Source organism: Mustela nivalis, assembly GCF_964662115.1.
Source record: "Mustela nivalis genome assembly, chromosome: 15".
In the NCBI taxonomy this organism is placed as follows: domain Eukaryota; kingdom Metazoa; phylum Chordata; class Mammalia; order Carnivora; family Mustelidae; genus Mustela; species Mustela nivalis.
Window position 1 is genome coordinate 79,342,828 of NC_139034.1, and position 16,193 is coordinate 79,359,020.

General features: G+C 43.6%; 1 protein-coding gene across 2 annotated transcripts in view; it reads right to left on the reverse strand.

Moving 5' to 3' along the window:
* NALCN (sodium leak channel, non-selective) overlaps positions 1–16,193 on the reverse strand; it is a 303,888-nt gene that overhangs the window by 39,336 nt on the left and 248,359 nt on the right. For both annotated transcript variants that reach the window (XM_082701489.1, XM_082701488.1), the window contains exons 19-25: positions 6,184–6,285; positions 5,695–5,764; positions 2,997–3,088; positions 2,787–2,909; positions 607–663; positions 252–372; positions 24–155 (exon numbers count right to left, since the gene is read on the reverse strand). In XM_082701489.1, the coding sequence (XP_082557615.1) occupies positions 24–155; positions 252–372; positions 607–663; positions 2,787–2,909; positions 2,997–3,088; positions 5,695–5,764; positions 6,184–6,285 (697 nt within the window). The remainder of the gene's footprint in view (positions 1–23; positions 156–251; positions 373–606; positions 664–2,786; positions 2,910–2,996; positions 3,089–5,694; positions 5,765–6,183; positions 6,286–16,193) is intronic.

Below are 16,193 nucleotides of genomic sequence, written 5' to 3' on the forward strand. Positions count from 1 at the left end.
TTAGGAAATAAGCAGAGACTTACAAGATATATAAATATGTCCATGACTCCGCCAAAGTCCCTGATGACAGCAGTTGGAGTGAAAAAGAGGCCATCTGCCATAATCTTCAGATTCAGCTCAATGCTCATGAATATCACAAACACGTACTCAGCAATCTAAAATGGGCAGGAGGCAGCTGGGTCACCAAGAAGGGAAAAACCCGCAGCCCCGAGTTTTCTGCTGAACTGTGGGCTGAGATGTGGCAGCCGTACCTGCAACGTCGGGGCGTGCATGACTCTTCGAAAGGGGGACTCAAACATCATAGAGATGCAGGAACAGATGGTCACGATGATCATGACCCAGTCCAGGTAAGTCACCAACCCCAGTAAGTCACTGCCAAAGACCAAACACAACGAGGAAGGGGCGCTTCAGGGAAGGCCATGCAGGTCCCAGAAAACCCTTCAGTGATTCTATACATGTGACTGGCATTTATTTTGAAATCCCCCATTGTCTATTTCCTAGCACGATATGGCAAGAAAATAACAAGAATCTTTACATTTTTATGCAGCATAAAATAGTACATGGAACTTTCAAAAGCGCATGGAAAACGGGCTTTGTGATGCTTACTAAAGCTGATGGTATTTGGTATTCTTCACGGCTCCTGTGACGGGATCTGTTTTAGATCTGTAAGAGACAACACGCAGACACCTGGGCAACATAGCAAGTGTGCTCTCACTTGGAAGCATGGTATTTATAAACATCTTATCTACCTAAAATCTCTTTCATATCCTCTGTACAATTTCCGGGAACTGTGTGGCTTTCCAAGGCAGAGAACATGAGATGACAGAAAAATCAGAATTTGATGTTTGGGAGAGTAAAGTTTAAAATTCCTCAAAATACTTGATTTGGGAATTCATGAATCCAGTCAACAGTTTCTGACATGGTTGGGACAAAACTTTGACTTCCATTTAAAAACACTCCGTTAAAATCTCTGCCTTAGCCTTTCAAGAACTTTCCTCAAAAAGTTCTTGAAAAAAGTTCAGGATTATTCCATTAAACCTCCAGAAATTAAATGGAGCTCTCCCCCTGCGTTTAACTTTGATCTTGTGGAGTGATTTATGTGGAATTTCTTGGGGCCCCAGTTCTAAGTTTCACTTTTGGGGAGCCCATGGTGGTCTGTGTGTGTGTGTGCTCCCAAGTACAAGAGACTCCCTTGGTCCACATCAGTGCGGAGGTGACAAAAGGGAGTAGGTCCACACTAAATGAAGTGGAGAATTAGCAGTTAGGTGTTGGTGTGGAGGCAGCCAACAGGCTAATTACAGATGAAACACTTACTTGAGGAACGGATCAAATCAACTCTCAAACTCCAGCTTCTTTCTTTACTATGTGAAAACTCAGGGAAGTTTGAATCACTATGACTCAGGTGCTTTAAATGGCGAGGGTCTTGCTAGAACATCTGAGAGAACACTAGACGGCCAGCCAGAGGGAGTCATAAGCTAGCTCATGGCCCTGCGCCAAGCCCTTAACCACTGCTAACCTAAGTGTCCTCCTCTGTTGGAGGAGTGGGGAATACAAAAGACACCAGATGGTTCCTGAGGTGCCTTCAGTCCTGGAATATCACCACACTGTATTAGTTCCCTAAAGCTGTTGTAACAAAGTAGCACAGAGCGAGTGGTGAAACAATAGAAACATTTTTTCTCAGTTCTGGAGGCAAGAAGTCTGAACAGAAGGTGTGGGCAGGGTTGGTTTGTCCTGGGGGCTGTGAGGGAAGGACCTGTTCTAGGTCTCCCTCCTTGGTTTGTAGATGGCCATCTTCTCCCTATGTCTTCATGTTGTCTCCCTTCTGTAAGTGTCTGTGTCCAAATGTCCTCCTCTTATAAGGACAACAGTCATACTGGATTAGGGCCCACCTTAATCACCTCATTTTAATTTAATTACCTCTTTAAAGGGGCTATTTCCAAATGAACTCACATTCTGAGGTACTAGGGCTTAAGGTTTCAGTATGTGATTTTTGCGGGCAGGGGGGCACACACAGTTCAGCCCATAACACATAGCAATTATGATATGCTACTAATAATAGCATTGGGGAAGACAACTATTTAGATGGAAAGCTTTCACACTTCCTCCAAGACTCTTAAGGTCTTTAGGATATTTACTGAAGTTAAGCAGGACAAAAATTCTATTTCATTTACTGGTCGCCTGCTGACATTGCCTTGCGTTGTCACAAACGCAGTGTCCTCCTGGTCGACCACACCGTTGGCCTCATAACACAGCTCTTCCATGTGGGCAGGGACAGAGACACCGGCCGGCGGGCTGTCTTCTCATAACAATTGGTAATGGAAGCACTAGTCAACTTTACTTCTATTTCACATCATTGTATTTTACATTATTCCAGAATAATCCAATCAAGGTATTTTCACCACGAAGAAACTACAAGTCTGAAAGAAGGTGTGGGCAATGACCTTCCCTATGTCATTCCATCCATTCTTGGTTCAGAATTTCCGAAACAAAATGTGGAGTTGGTAACACCAAGAGAAACGTACTGGGTGGCTGTTAAAATCAGCACATAAAAATGACTGTTCGGTGTTTTATAAAACGTGGGTTTTGTATAAATGTTAACGACTTGCAACCTTCGTTTTGTTTTCCACCGGGTCGGCCCCTCGGCCAAGAGGAGCAGCGTGGTTAATTAGCCCACGGTTTACCTCGTGACCCCATTAGGATTACACGTTTCCTTCTTCCTGGTGTGACAACCCCCCTGCTGTCTGTACGCCGCAGGTCGAACACCCGGCTGAAGTGGATGTACTCACGCGTTGAAGCGTGCCCGGACCACCACCCGGCAGAAGTTTCTGAACCTGTGCTCCCGTCCAACGATGAACAGCGGCTTGTCGAAGTAGGGGTGATTCTCTCTCAGCTCCTCTTCCTGCACTTTCCTGGAAGGGGAAATCCACAGACAGGAAGGCTGAGGGAAAGGCTGGCATTCCAGAGCAAGAGCCCAGGAAGACCGTCGCGCCCCGTACCTTTTCATTTCTGCTTGTTCCTTTTTTTCCTGGATCATCTTGATTTCACTGTCTTCTCTTTGTGCGTTTCTATATCTCACTGTATTGGAATGCTAGAAATACAATAAAAGGAGGCACATCAACCTGGAAGATTTTTTTTTTGAAGGCCCAGAAAGATCGTTTTTGGAAAAGCTGAAATAAATATATTTATTAATGTAAGGTAGTAAATAAATATCTTTATCATAATATATGTATTTTTAATGAACCACAGTCCTCTTAGCAAGGGTATTTTTTCCTTCAAAAGGGTATCTTTTTTCCAATAAAAATATTTATTGAGGACCAGTTATGTGCCAGGCACTGTTGTAGTGCTGGGGATGTGGCAAAAAAGCAAAAAGAAAGGATAAAATCCAGCTCTTGTGGGGCTGATGATCTAGTCAGGGGAGACAGATAAAAAGTGAATGACAATACGGCCGATGTAGATAGAAGATGTTTAGGACCATGGTAAGAAAAAAAAAAGAAAAAAGAAAAAATGGGGCGGCAGAGAGTACGAGTGCGAGAAGGCTCCACGTTTGGCCAGTCACAGCAGGCCTCAATAAGAAGCTGTTATTTGAGTGAAGATGAGAGAAGGATCTACAGGCCATGGGGCATCTGCAGAAATGTGCTTTTCCAGAGGAGGGGTGGGTCCTCATGCGCAGGGAACAGCTGTGTGTCCATGGAACAGCCAAGATACCCCATGGGTGGAGTCAAGAGGGCAAGCCCCAGGGTAGGAGACATTGGGGTCAGAGGGCTGGGAGGCGGCCTGATCATGCGGGACCCCAGCTCTGGTTCTCACTCCTTGGGGCATGGACAGCCATTGCTCAAATAACCTAACAGATAACTGTCACAAGTATGCCTTAGATTTCCTTATCTGTATCTTCTATCATTGGGAATGAGTGATACAGGTGAAGCTCTCTATTTTACATTGCTTCTGTTATGCAGGAAAAGACATCCGAAGTTATTTTGTAGGAAATTAGCAGTCTCATCATCTCTTGCTATGGAGAAGGTGGGGGATTTGTTTTCATCACATGTCTGTGTAATAAATACAAGAAAAAATCTTTGAAGAAGAACTAAGCCTCTGGAATTGAGACTATGCTGGTAGGACCATTCACCATGTATATTTAAATATGTATTTTCAAAGCCATGTTCTAGTTTGGCTCCTTAGACTACCTATTTCTAGGGAATCACACTGAAGGAAAGTGCTTTGAACTTTGCCTCTCTGAATTTTCTCCTTGAAGTCTTCTCCACACAACATGCCTGGTCCCCAGGTCATGCATACATGGGCTCTACGTTGGATCTGATCACAATTCTATGTAAACAATATGGCAGATCATACGGGACAGAACTCTGGCTTAAAAACCATGGTGTTAACATATGTGCACACCAGTTAGAACCTTGCAAAGTGGTGATGATGGTACCAGGTGTTCTCATCACCTGTTGTCAGTTGTGCTTGGAATACTTAGGAGAATCTACTCTAATAGTTTCCACCAATTGAAAGCAGTTGGATTATTCTGGAAACTCCAGAAACTGAAGAAAGGACAGGTAAAGTGGTGAAAAAGACAAACAAAACCCAAAAAACCCTAAGGCTTGCTGCCTTTCTCTTGCGGGACCTCCTTTCTCCAATGCCATTCATGGCTCTGAACATTCAGGACTTGGCTTTCTTAGCCAGTGTAGCTAGACTCTACTTAAGACCTATATTTTAATGAGGGCATCACCAGTGATAATTATTTGATATGTACTTTGCAAGTCTCTTAGAAATCTCGGCATGATACAGCTGCTGGTCAGTCTAACCCTGCCTCTGTGGGTTTCCCTGGGTTTTCATGTGGCTTGTTTCTTCTCTTTGTTCAGGTCTCTGGTCTAATAATATAGAGGCCTGAACACTGACCATCTTCTCGAACATTCCCTGCCCCCAAATCTACACCTTTGATTTCTTTATATCATTTTATTTTTCTTTATAATGCAGAGCAAAATTGTCACAGCCATGAAGGTATGATGGAAAATAAGTAAAAAAAAAAACCACTTCCAAAAATGATTATGTATTTGTTTCCTTGCTTAGTCTTTGTCTCTTTTACTGGGATATAACTTCCTGGAAGGCAGAGGATTTTGTCTTGTGTCCCCACTGCTTCTCCTCACTTAGAACAGGGCCAGGCACATAATAAATACTTGATAATTTTTTTTAGTTCATTAATAAATCAACAGACGACCTAGAGTCTAAAAGCAAAGAAATTCTTGGGAACTAGTATTCAGTCATTGAAAGAAAAATTCTTCTAGAAATAAGATTGTATTTCCTAGTAGGTAAAGCCCTGAAGTTATAGACACTGGAACTAGATTCCAGAATATTTTGAAATTTTAGTGAAGTTTTAAAGTTATGATACAAATCAATTCTATAAAATACTTTACATACCTTTAATGTCAGTCAAAGGCAAGTGACATGTCACTTTTGGGTTACTAACTTAATGAAGACTTGTTTTGTGGGATGTCTGTATTTTTGAACAGTTCATGGTTACTCTTTGGTACTGGCCATTCCATTTGCTTCCTGAGTTTCCTGATTCCTCTGATACAAATTCTTACAGAAACAGGTCAATGTGACAGAAGGACCCAGGTGCTAGAATGTTCTAAACTGTAATTTAAATACATTTTCATAATCATGCTTCCCAACTCCAAAGCATTGCTGAGAACTTACATCTTGAGTCAGGGTTTCGAGAGATTTCCCCCTGCTGATCCTCTGGCTGTTGGATCCGTGTCTCAGTGACCTAAAACAACCACAACCAACTTGTTAGTACATCCAAGACCAAATTTTGACTTTTAGCCATGGCCCTTTTAAGAACAAAATAAAGTAACTTTTCTGATACCATCACAAATGCTTATTATTTCTTTTTATAGTGAAAGCTTTCGTTTATTCAAATGCCTTTGTGCTCATCTCACAAATTGCAGAATTTTTCCTTCTGATCTTAAAAGCAAGAATCTGACCATCACCAAGGAAAAGGTTTTTGAAAGATTTTTTTTTTTTTTGACTCTTTGAATCTGATTGTGGGTTTCATTGTTGCCATCAGCAAATAGAACAAAGTTCCTCCTGCACGCCTGTCTGCCAACCGGGATGGTGCACCGAGACCATATCCTGCAAAACTCCTTTCCTTGTTTTCTCTGCAGCTTTGTCTCCTGGTGTATTTACCTGCGCTCCTGGCGGATATGATGCTGCACACTGAGAATTGACCTTTCCTTTGCAGGCTGCCCCTCAAATGATCCGCTCAGCATGCGCTGTCGAGTGCAGGCTCTAGGAAAAAAAAAAAAAAGGAGCCCGAGATAAATGCGTGATCTGTACACTTGGGATGAATAATACATAACTGCTCATTACTCTTATTATTTTTAAGGGAGCACCAATGATAAGGCCAAACACAGCAAATGACACATGACCATGAAGGAAAATGGACTTGAGGCTCGGTGTCAAGAACACTTACAGAGCAGAACCACCACAGCTACATGGCGGACCGGGAAATAGAGAGAAAGCTCCCACCTGCCACGACCTCCCCCCACCCCAGGGAACAGCTCCCGTCAGGGTCCCAAAGCCTCGTCATAGGTAGGAATGATGTTGGTTTTGAATTTAGACAAGGGGGTTTTCTAACAGCAACCCTTTGGGGGAGGATTTGTCCACCCAGGCCCCTGGGATGCAGAGTCTACGTCCTAAGTAGATTCTGCAGAACTCCAGGGAAGTAGGAAAACATAAAACTGGAGGCAAAAGTGACTGATAGAGAGAGGTAATGAAAGCTGAGATTAATACCTAGGAAACCTCAGTCTAAAGTCCGTGGCTTACACACTTCACAGCACTCACCAAAGCACACACCCTCACCAATGTCCACAGACCTGTACCCCTGGGGATAAAAATATATGTTTATAAAAAATAAAAAGTTAAAAAAAAAAAAAAAAAAAAAAAAAAAAGTCCGTGGCTTATAGGTAACCGGTTACCTCTTTCTTTGCAAACCACGGAACTCTGAAGACTTTTTTAAAACGTGCCCCCTTGAAACCATACCTGGGCTGGTATAGTTTCAGATTTGTTAATGAGGGAAGATAATTGGGTGACTCAACACCTGGGGTGTGAACGATTGGAAAAGAAAACAAAATTCCTCTTCCAGAAAGCTCCCTCCATCTGGAAATGACAGCAATTCCCTTGACGGAGCAGTCAAGTGGAGAGAAAATAATACAGGGGCTCAGAGACCAGTGTCCCATAGGCGACACGGCCACCGACGAGGTGAGAGACCTTTGGGTTCAGTTTTCTGATTGGTAAAGTGAGGGCAAGACCCTGATTTCAAAGAAAACTCACAGACTTAAAATATCAGGGTCTTATGTTACACAAATTTTACGATGCCGTGTTTGTTCAATACCTGAACACATGACTTTTGTCACTGCATTACATGAAACTTTCATACTTATGTTTCCTAAAATGCATTTCTAGATTGCCTTTGAATTAGATTATCATTGTCTGTCTCAGAGTCAAGATTTTCAAGAAAAAGACCCATGTCTTTCTTTAGCACACTTGCAAGCCGCTCCTTATGATAGCAAGTGTATATTTGAGTGATTAAAAATACCGCTGATGCCAATGAAGATAATCACGGCAAATACATATGAAAATCACACTAATTCAATGAATGTAAATGCATTTCAGGAACCCATCCTCACCACATAAGTCTCCTTGGTTTAATAGGCACCACGGAGCATTTCTACGTAAAATCCAAAGTCAAAATTTTATCAAACGCCAAGGATTTATGGCAGTGAGAGACAGAGAATGGGCTTATTTCCAGGACCAGGACAGTGTCCTGCAGGAAGACGCATTTGTAAGTCAGGCTGAGCTCCCCAAGCTTTAGCACGATCTCGAACAATGTACATAGACTAAGAACTGTTCTTTGGACCAAAGGCTGGAAATGATGAAGCATCCGGAGAACGTCTATTTGGAAAGCTGTGTTGTCTTGCCACAGATTTACAGATCTTACCATTTGTGTAGACATCAGGACTTAACCTTTAGTCATGGTCTTAGTAACCTTTATTTTTTGCCGTAAGAATCCCCCCCGCCCCCCGCCAACGTAGCTGAGCTATTAGGGCTTACATACAAAACACATGCAACTGGAATACAGTCCACGCGTTCGACCTGGCCATCCCTGCTCTGTTTGGCGTGGAGAGATGACACTGGCCCCGAGTTGCCTATGACACAGGACTATGGGACGTGCCCCACAGTCCAGTCTGAGCACGCGTGGGCATTCTCGCTGGGGAAGAGTTAGGACCGCATCTACGACTCCAGAACCTCATGGGTTTCCCAACATCCACGTCAATGCAACACACCCATGTCCCCTGGGGTGGCTCTGTGGAGCCTGCTGAGACTCTGTCCTCTGACTCAGCAAGACAGGAAGGTGTCCATGGTGGGGGGTGCAGCTGCTGTTGGAAAGAGTCCACACGCAAGAGCATCTCTTCCATCCCCTCCACTAGCAACACGGCTGCAGTGCAGAGAGCAGCTCCTTTCCCCTTTGGCTCAAGATCAGCCCTTTCTTTCCCGCCGGGGGCTGGAGAATTCGGAACATGACAGTAAAATGGGTGGAAGTTTCAGCTGTGCTGTGACATGTGAATCTTTGTTCTCTGGATGAGAAGGTCAGGGTGACCGGGGTTGGGGAGTGGCGGGGGAGGCTGGCTTTTAGCTGTACCCTGCCAGCAGAAATCGTGTGTTGAATCAGACTGAGACAACTACTCTGACGGGTAGGATATAGAAAACCGCTGGCTTTCATTTCCTCTTCCGATCACTTTCCTCTGAGTATGTAACAGTGTTTGTTAGTACAATGTCAAACCGGAAATGATGAGCAAAAGAACAAACTCCTCAGTAACTTGGGCCAGCTAAATCGTGTAACAGGTGGCTTCAGAGTTGCATTCGAGTCGAGCAGACACCTTCGTGGTTTCCATTTCCTCGCTGGGGGGCCCTGCCGGAGCTTTGCCTTCTCTGAGCAGAAGCTGCTCACCCGCCACCTCTTTTCCCAGAACTGCAAAGGTCCCCATGTAACCTGAGCAGAGTGAAATCAGGCAGATGCAGCCCTCTGCCCTTGGCGTTCTGAGGTCCCCTTTGGTGCCTCTGGCTCAGCGCAACTATCTCCAAGCCCCTGTTCCAGCCCCACACCCCAGGGCTGCCCTCACATCTGTGCCAAGACAAAGGTCAGCAACCGTCTCCATCGTGGGCAGCTCAACTCTTGTGGAGTCTCTTAGACCAAACGCTGTGATATCTCACTCTTTCCTTTGAGCATCTAGGGGTTTTTGAAGTAGGAAATTTTTTGGGAAATGCAAGAGCTTCTTAGCGGTAAACCAGGGGCTGCATTGATCTAGCAAATTGCTAAATAAACATTTGGGTGAAGGCAGTTTGCAGGGGTCGGGGCGAGTGGGGGCACATGACGCACAGTTCATTTGGAGACTCCTCAAGGCTTTTTTTCCTCTACTAAGGACAGTGGTGGATCTTACTAAACTCAAAACTCAAAATTCTTTTCTGGGTACCGCATCCATTATAGTTAAAAACCGGCTCTTTATCTATAACAGCCCCCCCACAGAAACAACAGGTAATGGCACAGAAGAAACAACTCTTCTACAGATACATAAATCTGTCTAGAAGAAAACATATGGGAAACATCTAATTACATTATGCAAAAGTACCAGCTGCCAAAAAAGGGCTTTCCTACAGATAAAGGGAGGAACTCGGAGGGCAGGACATAAACCTGGGGTTCGAGGGGGCAGGCAGGGAGCGAGGAAAAGAAGCTGCGTAACCCATCCGCCCTGAGGACACCTGGACGTTGAAGCACATACAGAAAGGAGGTCACACCAGGATGCTTCCGCAGAAGTAAAACAGCCTTCTACATAAGCCACTGTCACGTTCTTTGATAACGTAAAATATTTTGCTATTTTGGAAAATAACAGGCTTGGTAGAAAATTATTCACTTCAATCTGGCACTACTGGATTCCACTAAGAGGTTATACATTCTCTAATACAAGGTGCCAAGGTTCACACAAAAGTATGGTAAGCGCCTGCTTTGTTATTTTTACGAGGAAATACAATTGCATTACACACAAGCATACACTGTCATCCAAACGGCGAATATCAAACGGTGTTTCTGACATGAGTAATATAATTACAAACTTTGACATAAATGGGTTCTGAGAAGGAATAGGAAGGGAGAGATGAATATTCACTCACGCGAAAGCATAGGAAAGTGCTTTATGTCCCATGCTCCTGCAGCAAGTTATTAATGTTCATGAGGTTTTGTCATCCCTGGTCACCTCCCTCGAGAGCTCTTTAGGGAGGGTCTGAGCACTCACCCCCGCGTTCCCAGGAGGAGCGGGGGTTGGCACTCTCCCGGGCAGAGTGATGGAGAGAAGGAGGGAACACGAAGCAGAGAGGTGCAGCTATAATGAGGCGGGGGTGGGGGGCGCTGCATCTGGAACTTGCTAGTTTTTAAGGTCCAAACAGCGCAGTAGGTTAGAACTTTCACACCTGGCAGCAGAGCTCAGACAGAAAGTTCCCCTTCGACTGGACGCCTGTCTTGAGAACACACGAGGTTTAGAACCATGCAGCTCCGATCTTGCCTCTGGCTGGTCAGTGGGACCTCAGGCCGGGGGACAGGCATTCCCCGAGGCTCCGTGTCCTCTATGGAGAACGGAGACCACCACCACCCTTTCCGCCAGCCTCGCAGGGAGCCGGGAGGACCAGCTATGATGATGAATGCGCTCGTCTTTGGAAACACCAACACTTCGTCTACATTTTAGTGGCTGTTATTTACTTTTCTATCTTGTCCCATATCATGATTGGTATTAAAACGTTCTACGGGGGTGGAGGACAGAAAAGCGAGTGTGACAGAGGGTCCTACTGGAAGGTAAGCCTTCTCTGCTCTGCCCCTGAGCAAGAGTGATACGGACTAGCGCGAGCCTCTTCACCCGTCTCCACACATCCGTCCTCAATAAACCTGCCGTGGTATTATGGCGAGCACAGTGATCTCTCAGGTCAACACCTGCAATGTCCCGTGCAGGTGTTTCTCAGATGGCCCCCAACGATCCCGCCTCCTGGTTTTCATGCCCAGGCATAAGGCAAGAATGTGGGTAGGACGTACTGACTTGCTCTTAACAAGTATAAGGCAATCGGGACGCGGTAGGTCACAAAAGACGCATTGCATCTTCCCCGTTGTCCCTTGCCCCTCACTTGCTGGCTCAGCCGAAGCAGGCTGCCATGTTGTCCCAGGTCACTGCTGGTGTTAAATCATTCTACAGGGGCACCTGGGTGGCCCAGTCGGTTAAGCTTCTGCCTTTGGCTCAGGTCATGATCCCAGGGTCTTGGGATCGAGCCCCACATCCGGCTCTCTGCTCAGCGGGGAGCCTGCTTCCTCCCGCCCTCTCTTCCTGCCTCTCTGCCTACTTGTGATCTCTCCCTGTCAAATAAATAAATAAAACTTAAAAAAAAAAATCATCCTACAGAGGGTAGAGGACTACATTCTACAGAGGTACAATGGAGATATCCTCTTCTTAAGGAACAGAGTGGCCATCTGCTCACAGTGTGAGAGGAAGGAACCGAAACATTAATCTAACTGCTTATGGGGAGCTAAACCTTATTAAGAATGGGAGAGTGAGCGAGGAAGGGGGTTCCTCTGAAACAAGTCAAAATGCCTGCTGCCTAGTGAGAGACCCAGCTAAGCCACACCCCAGTTCTGATGGAGACTTTGAGATTAATCTCCACTGTTTCAATCACAAGCTTTGGGAGTAACTTGTTACATAGCAGTTGGTAACTAATACAGTTATCATCACTGTTGCTCACGTTGTTCACCTTGCACACAGTAGGTGCTCAATAAATATTTGTGAAATGAATGAATCTTGAAATTCTGTGAAGATCCAATATTTTAACGTCTCTTGATCACTTCACATGTCTGAAACAAGGCAATAATCACAAACAGCACAGCATGTGTTTGAAAAATGCTTTTGAAAGGGAAAGTGAACTTTAATTTTATCTCCAGTTAGAATACTAGACTCCACAAGTGATGGGCTGCACGCCCATAAGAAAGGAGGCCCTGAGACAGGAATGAAAAAAAATTAGACACTGCTTCTTGCAAGCCGAAAATTTATAAATCTTTATATTCTATGTGATGCTACTAAGGGAAATCTACAAGTCAATATGAGGCAGAACTAAGTTCATTTCAATCTCTTACGAGGCGGGTCTGATCTGTCATTGGGAACGTGGTCTCCATGAACGGTATCTTAACACGAAATCTACTACAGCGCTGAAATGTAAGTAAGGACTTTGAAACTTTTATAACTTTATCAATAAGAAGTGAGATGTACATGTCATTAAAGTTACTCAGTGATAGACCTAGTCAGAGGGAAAAGTATTTGAATATTCAATTAAGTTATATTTTGCCCCTTTAAATTTTTTATGAGAATTTAGATGTTTTTCAGCCTCACCCAAAGATAAAAGAAATACATTTTCAGGATGAAAACATTCATTTATTTGATGTCTAGAGAGAAAGCGAAGCCGATCATACTGAAAACACACACCACGAACTTCAGGCGAAGTCTGGCTTTTCTTAGGGGGTGGACCACAAAGTCATGGTATCAGGTCTTCACTGTCCTGTCCGTATCTCTTCACAGGGGCAAGTTTCTTAGAAACCCCATCTAGTGGTTTAATAGAAAAACTGCTCTGCCTGTCTTCTGGTACAAGGAGGCACAAAGCTTCAAGTGTCTGGTGAAAAATAATGAAGTCTTTTGTCTTGTCTGAGTGAGGAAATTCTCCATGATGCAGGCATATGTAATCCTTTTATTCCTGCTCCCTAGAGGAGAATTACAGGGAGGCATTTTCCTTTTCCCAGTTGGGGTTAATGTTATGCCCTCTCTACCTTTGAAAGTAAAACAAGACTAGGACCCCTGATGATGATTCAAATGTGGGAATATTCTTCAACAAACACACATTCCCAGTTGCAAAAATATTACCCCTGGTTTCTTGCCAAGCCTTTGAAAAAAACATATGAAAGATTGATTCTTTTTTTTTTACCCCCCTCTCTGCATTGCCTTTGTGCTTTGGAATTTCAATTACCCCTTATATGACAGCCATATATATATAATCTTTTATGGAGGTTGAGGGAAGAGAATCATGTCTTAAGAAATTGTCTCTATTTTTCTTGACATTCCTCCATCTAAAATATTTTAAAATTGGCCCAAAGATTATGGTTATAAGAGAGATCTTTGGAGCTTTATTAGCCTTTAAACACCACTAGTTGTTTATAGAAATACTAGCAGGGGGTCCTCTGTTTCTTTCTTCTCTCTCTCCATATCTTCTTTCTTAATGTTCCAGAACAAGGGTGTGGGAAAAGCCTGTACATTCTGTAATGAAAGAGAGAGGCCTATGAGTCTTCAAATTATTTTCATTCATTATAGAAAAGTTAGATTGCATGAAACCATCTGGTATTAAACGTAATTACCGTCTAAAGGAACTGTAGCGTAACTTCTCAGAGCGTTAAATCTGAGGGATTTTACTCAGATCTTGAGGTCCACAAGGGTACACATCGCAAAGTATTATCGAATGTTGGTTAATATAACGTAATCGCATCAACAGAAAACAGGAAAATAGCCCTTTGATGGTAATTACGTGAAACGATGGCCGTAGACCAGGGTAAGAGAATGGGTGACGAGTACTTCCTGGAAAAGGGCTCCTACCCGACACCAGGAGAGTGACGATGAAATCCTCCAAAGGAGACACAGCCACAGATGCTGATCGGTGAGCTCCTCTGTAATGGCCTCTTGCTGAGATGAGGAAAAAGCTGCATTTTTATCATAGTGAATACCCCACTCCTTTGTGAATCAACCTGGTCCTGAGTAAATGGATCTGGCTCTCTAGTATTAAGTGACATCCGATTTGTTCTCTCCAATCTTGCGCTATTCATAAAAATGTTGTCATAGGCACACAGGTAAATTACACAGGCAACCAGAACCTCACTGCAGACTGAAACATAAGGGAAGCCTTATTGTCTTATCATAAGTAGGTATGATACATAAAAAAGAAAATCAGCTTAAAATTCCTGCCTTTAGCGCATCTATTAGAATTCAGGAACTAGACCGTCTGAAACCCCATACCACACTGGGGTTTAAATTCAGTAATGTTCCATCTGACTCAGAAAAACATAAATTACAATGCAAAGACTGAACTTTTTATTATAACAAAAATGAAATTTTGCAAATGTTGCACAAGCCATAGAAACCAGTTTTTCAACCCGCATGGATTTTCTTATACTACTTATTACTTTATGCTCCAATCACATAATAGTAAAAGAAAAACCCTGTTCAAATATCTTGCTGCATCTGTTAGGTAAAATTTAGTAGCAGCTCTCCTGATCCATACAGCTCCATTACAATCACGTTGTAATAACATACGCATCATGTATAATCTCAGTGAAATGTAACATACTTTGATTACCACAAATCAGGAAAGCCTTAGGAAAACATGTTTAGAATATATCATTTTACTAAGCGTAATGACCGACGTTAACTAGACTTACTGCAATGAGCATTTCACAATACACACAAATCCCCTGGAATACACCTGAAATTAATGTAATGCTATGTATCAATTACATCTCAGTAAAAAAATTTAAGAAGAGTTCAAGGAAAGCAAGTTTGGTTTTAAAAAAGCCAAAAAAAAATTTTGCTTAAATTAAGTTGTATTTTGCCACTTTGAAATTTTCACTTTTTATGTTTTATACCAATGCTTACATCCACAGGTCTTATCTCCTCATTGCTCTCTGAATACACTTAATTTCCACGTATTTACTTGGTCTCTATTTCTCCAAATGGTCCTTCACTTAACCTAACGAGAGTTTTTAAATATCAGGAATAAGAGAAACCAACAACTAGGCAGCCTAAATAAAATCACAGATAAATATTTACGAAAATATCTAATGTTTCATTACATATTTGATTAATAGTTAATGTTTTGATGATAATATATTCAACATTAATCATTAGTATTCAATTATGAACATCTATAAATACATTACACATGTTAACAAGTATCTTTACTAAATCAAATGTTAATAATTTGTTATTTTATTAATACTGAGCATATTAATCCTCAGTACTCTGGTTTTTGAAGACCTCAGGTTATTCTTGCTAAATGTTTGTCGTAAAAAATTGCTGCTATGTCAGGAGGCTGACCCAAACCCAGCTTTAGAGGTATCTGCTTCCTCTCATCTGCAGGGTCCTTCTGGGGCCCCCCTCCCCTCCCCTCCCCTCTCCCCCCTCCCCCCACTGTCCTCCCTTCCTGCCTTGGGAGCACATTCCACTGAGCTGTCGGCCAATCTAAGCCTAAGGTCTGTGAGAGGCTGCAAGGTGCTCGGGGCCTCTGAGCCTTGCCCAGTGCATCTTGCTAGTCGTGGCCCAAATGAGGACCTGCAGAGAACACACTTGACCTTCTCCAAAGCTGCTAAATTGCTAGGCTACACGATGAAACAAGAATTTGAAAAGGAGAGCTTGTCAAACGGGAAGGAGCACCCAGGGTGAGATGCTAACGCTTGGTGTTATTAAGCTGCCTTAGATTTCCACACAACTGGTCCTGCTTCAGAGAACGGGAAGCTCTGGGTCTAGACGGGAAAGAACGGAATAAGAATGAAGAGGCTGTTTGTTCTTTCCTCCAATTCCCCTTGTCCTACAGCTCACGATGTGCATGGGAGAGCAGGTGGTCTCTTGGAGGGCATCCCAGGGGTTTAATGTGCAAGCTTTCCTCTAGAAAACTCCACGATCTCCCAGTCTCTGCACTAGCAGGCTCAACTGTCTTCCAGAGGAATGTGACCTAGATGCTTACGTTCTAGAGAAGAGCCCAGTGTCCATTCATCCGTCCTGAGCCCTGGGGAGGCAGACCTGGAAGAGGCCACGGGACAAAAACACTTGCTTTCAGCCTACAGCTCACGAAAAAACACCCCTGGCTGAATCCTCAGCCACTCAGAGGTCACAGAGCTCCAAAGTCAAGGACACACCAAGGGTTCCAGGTAAGCAGTCATCACCCATGCAGAAGATACCACTATGCTCGTCTGGTCACAGCTGTCACTGTCCCTCTGTGAGCGGTGCCCTGACAGCAGGTAGAGATTCTCTTCCAGCTGGTCCTTCGGCCCTGATCACCAGCCCCTTCTACCCAGT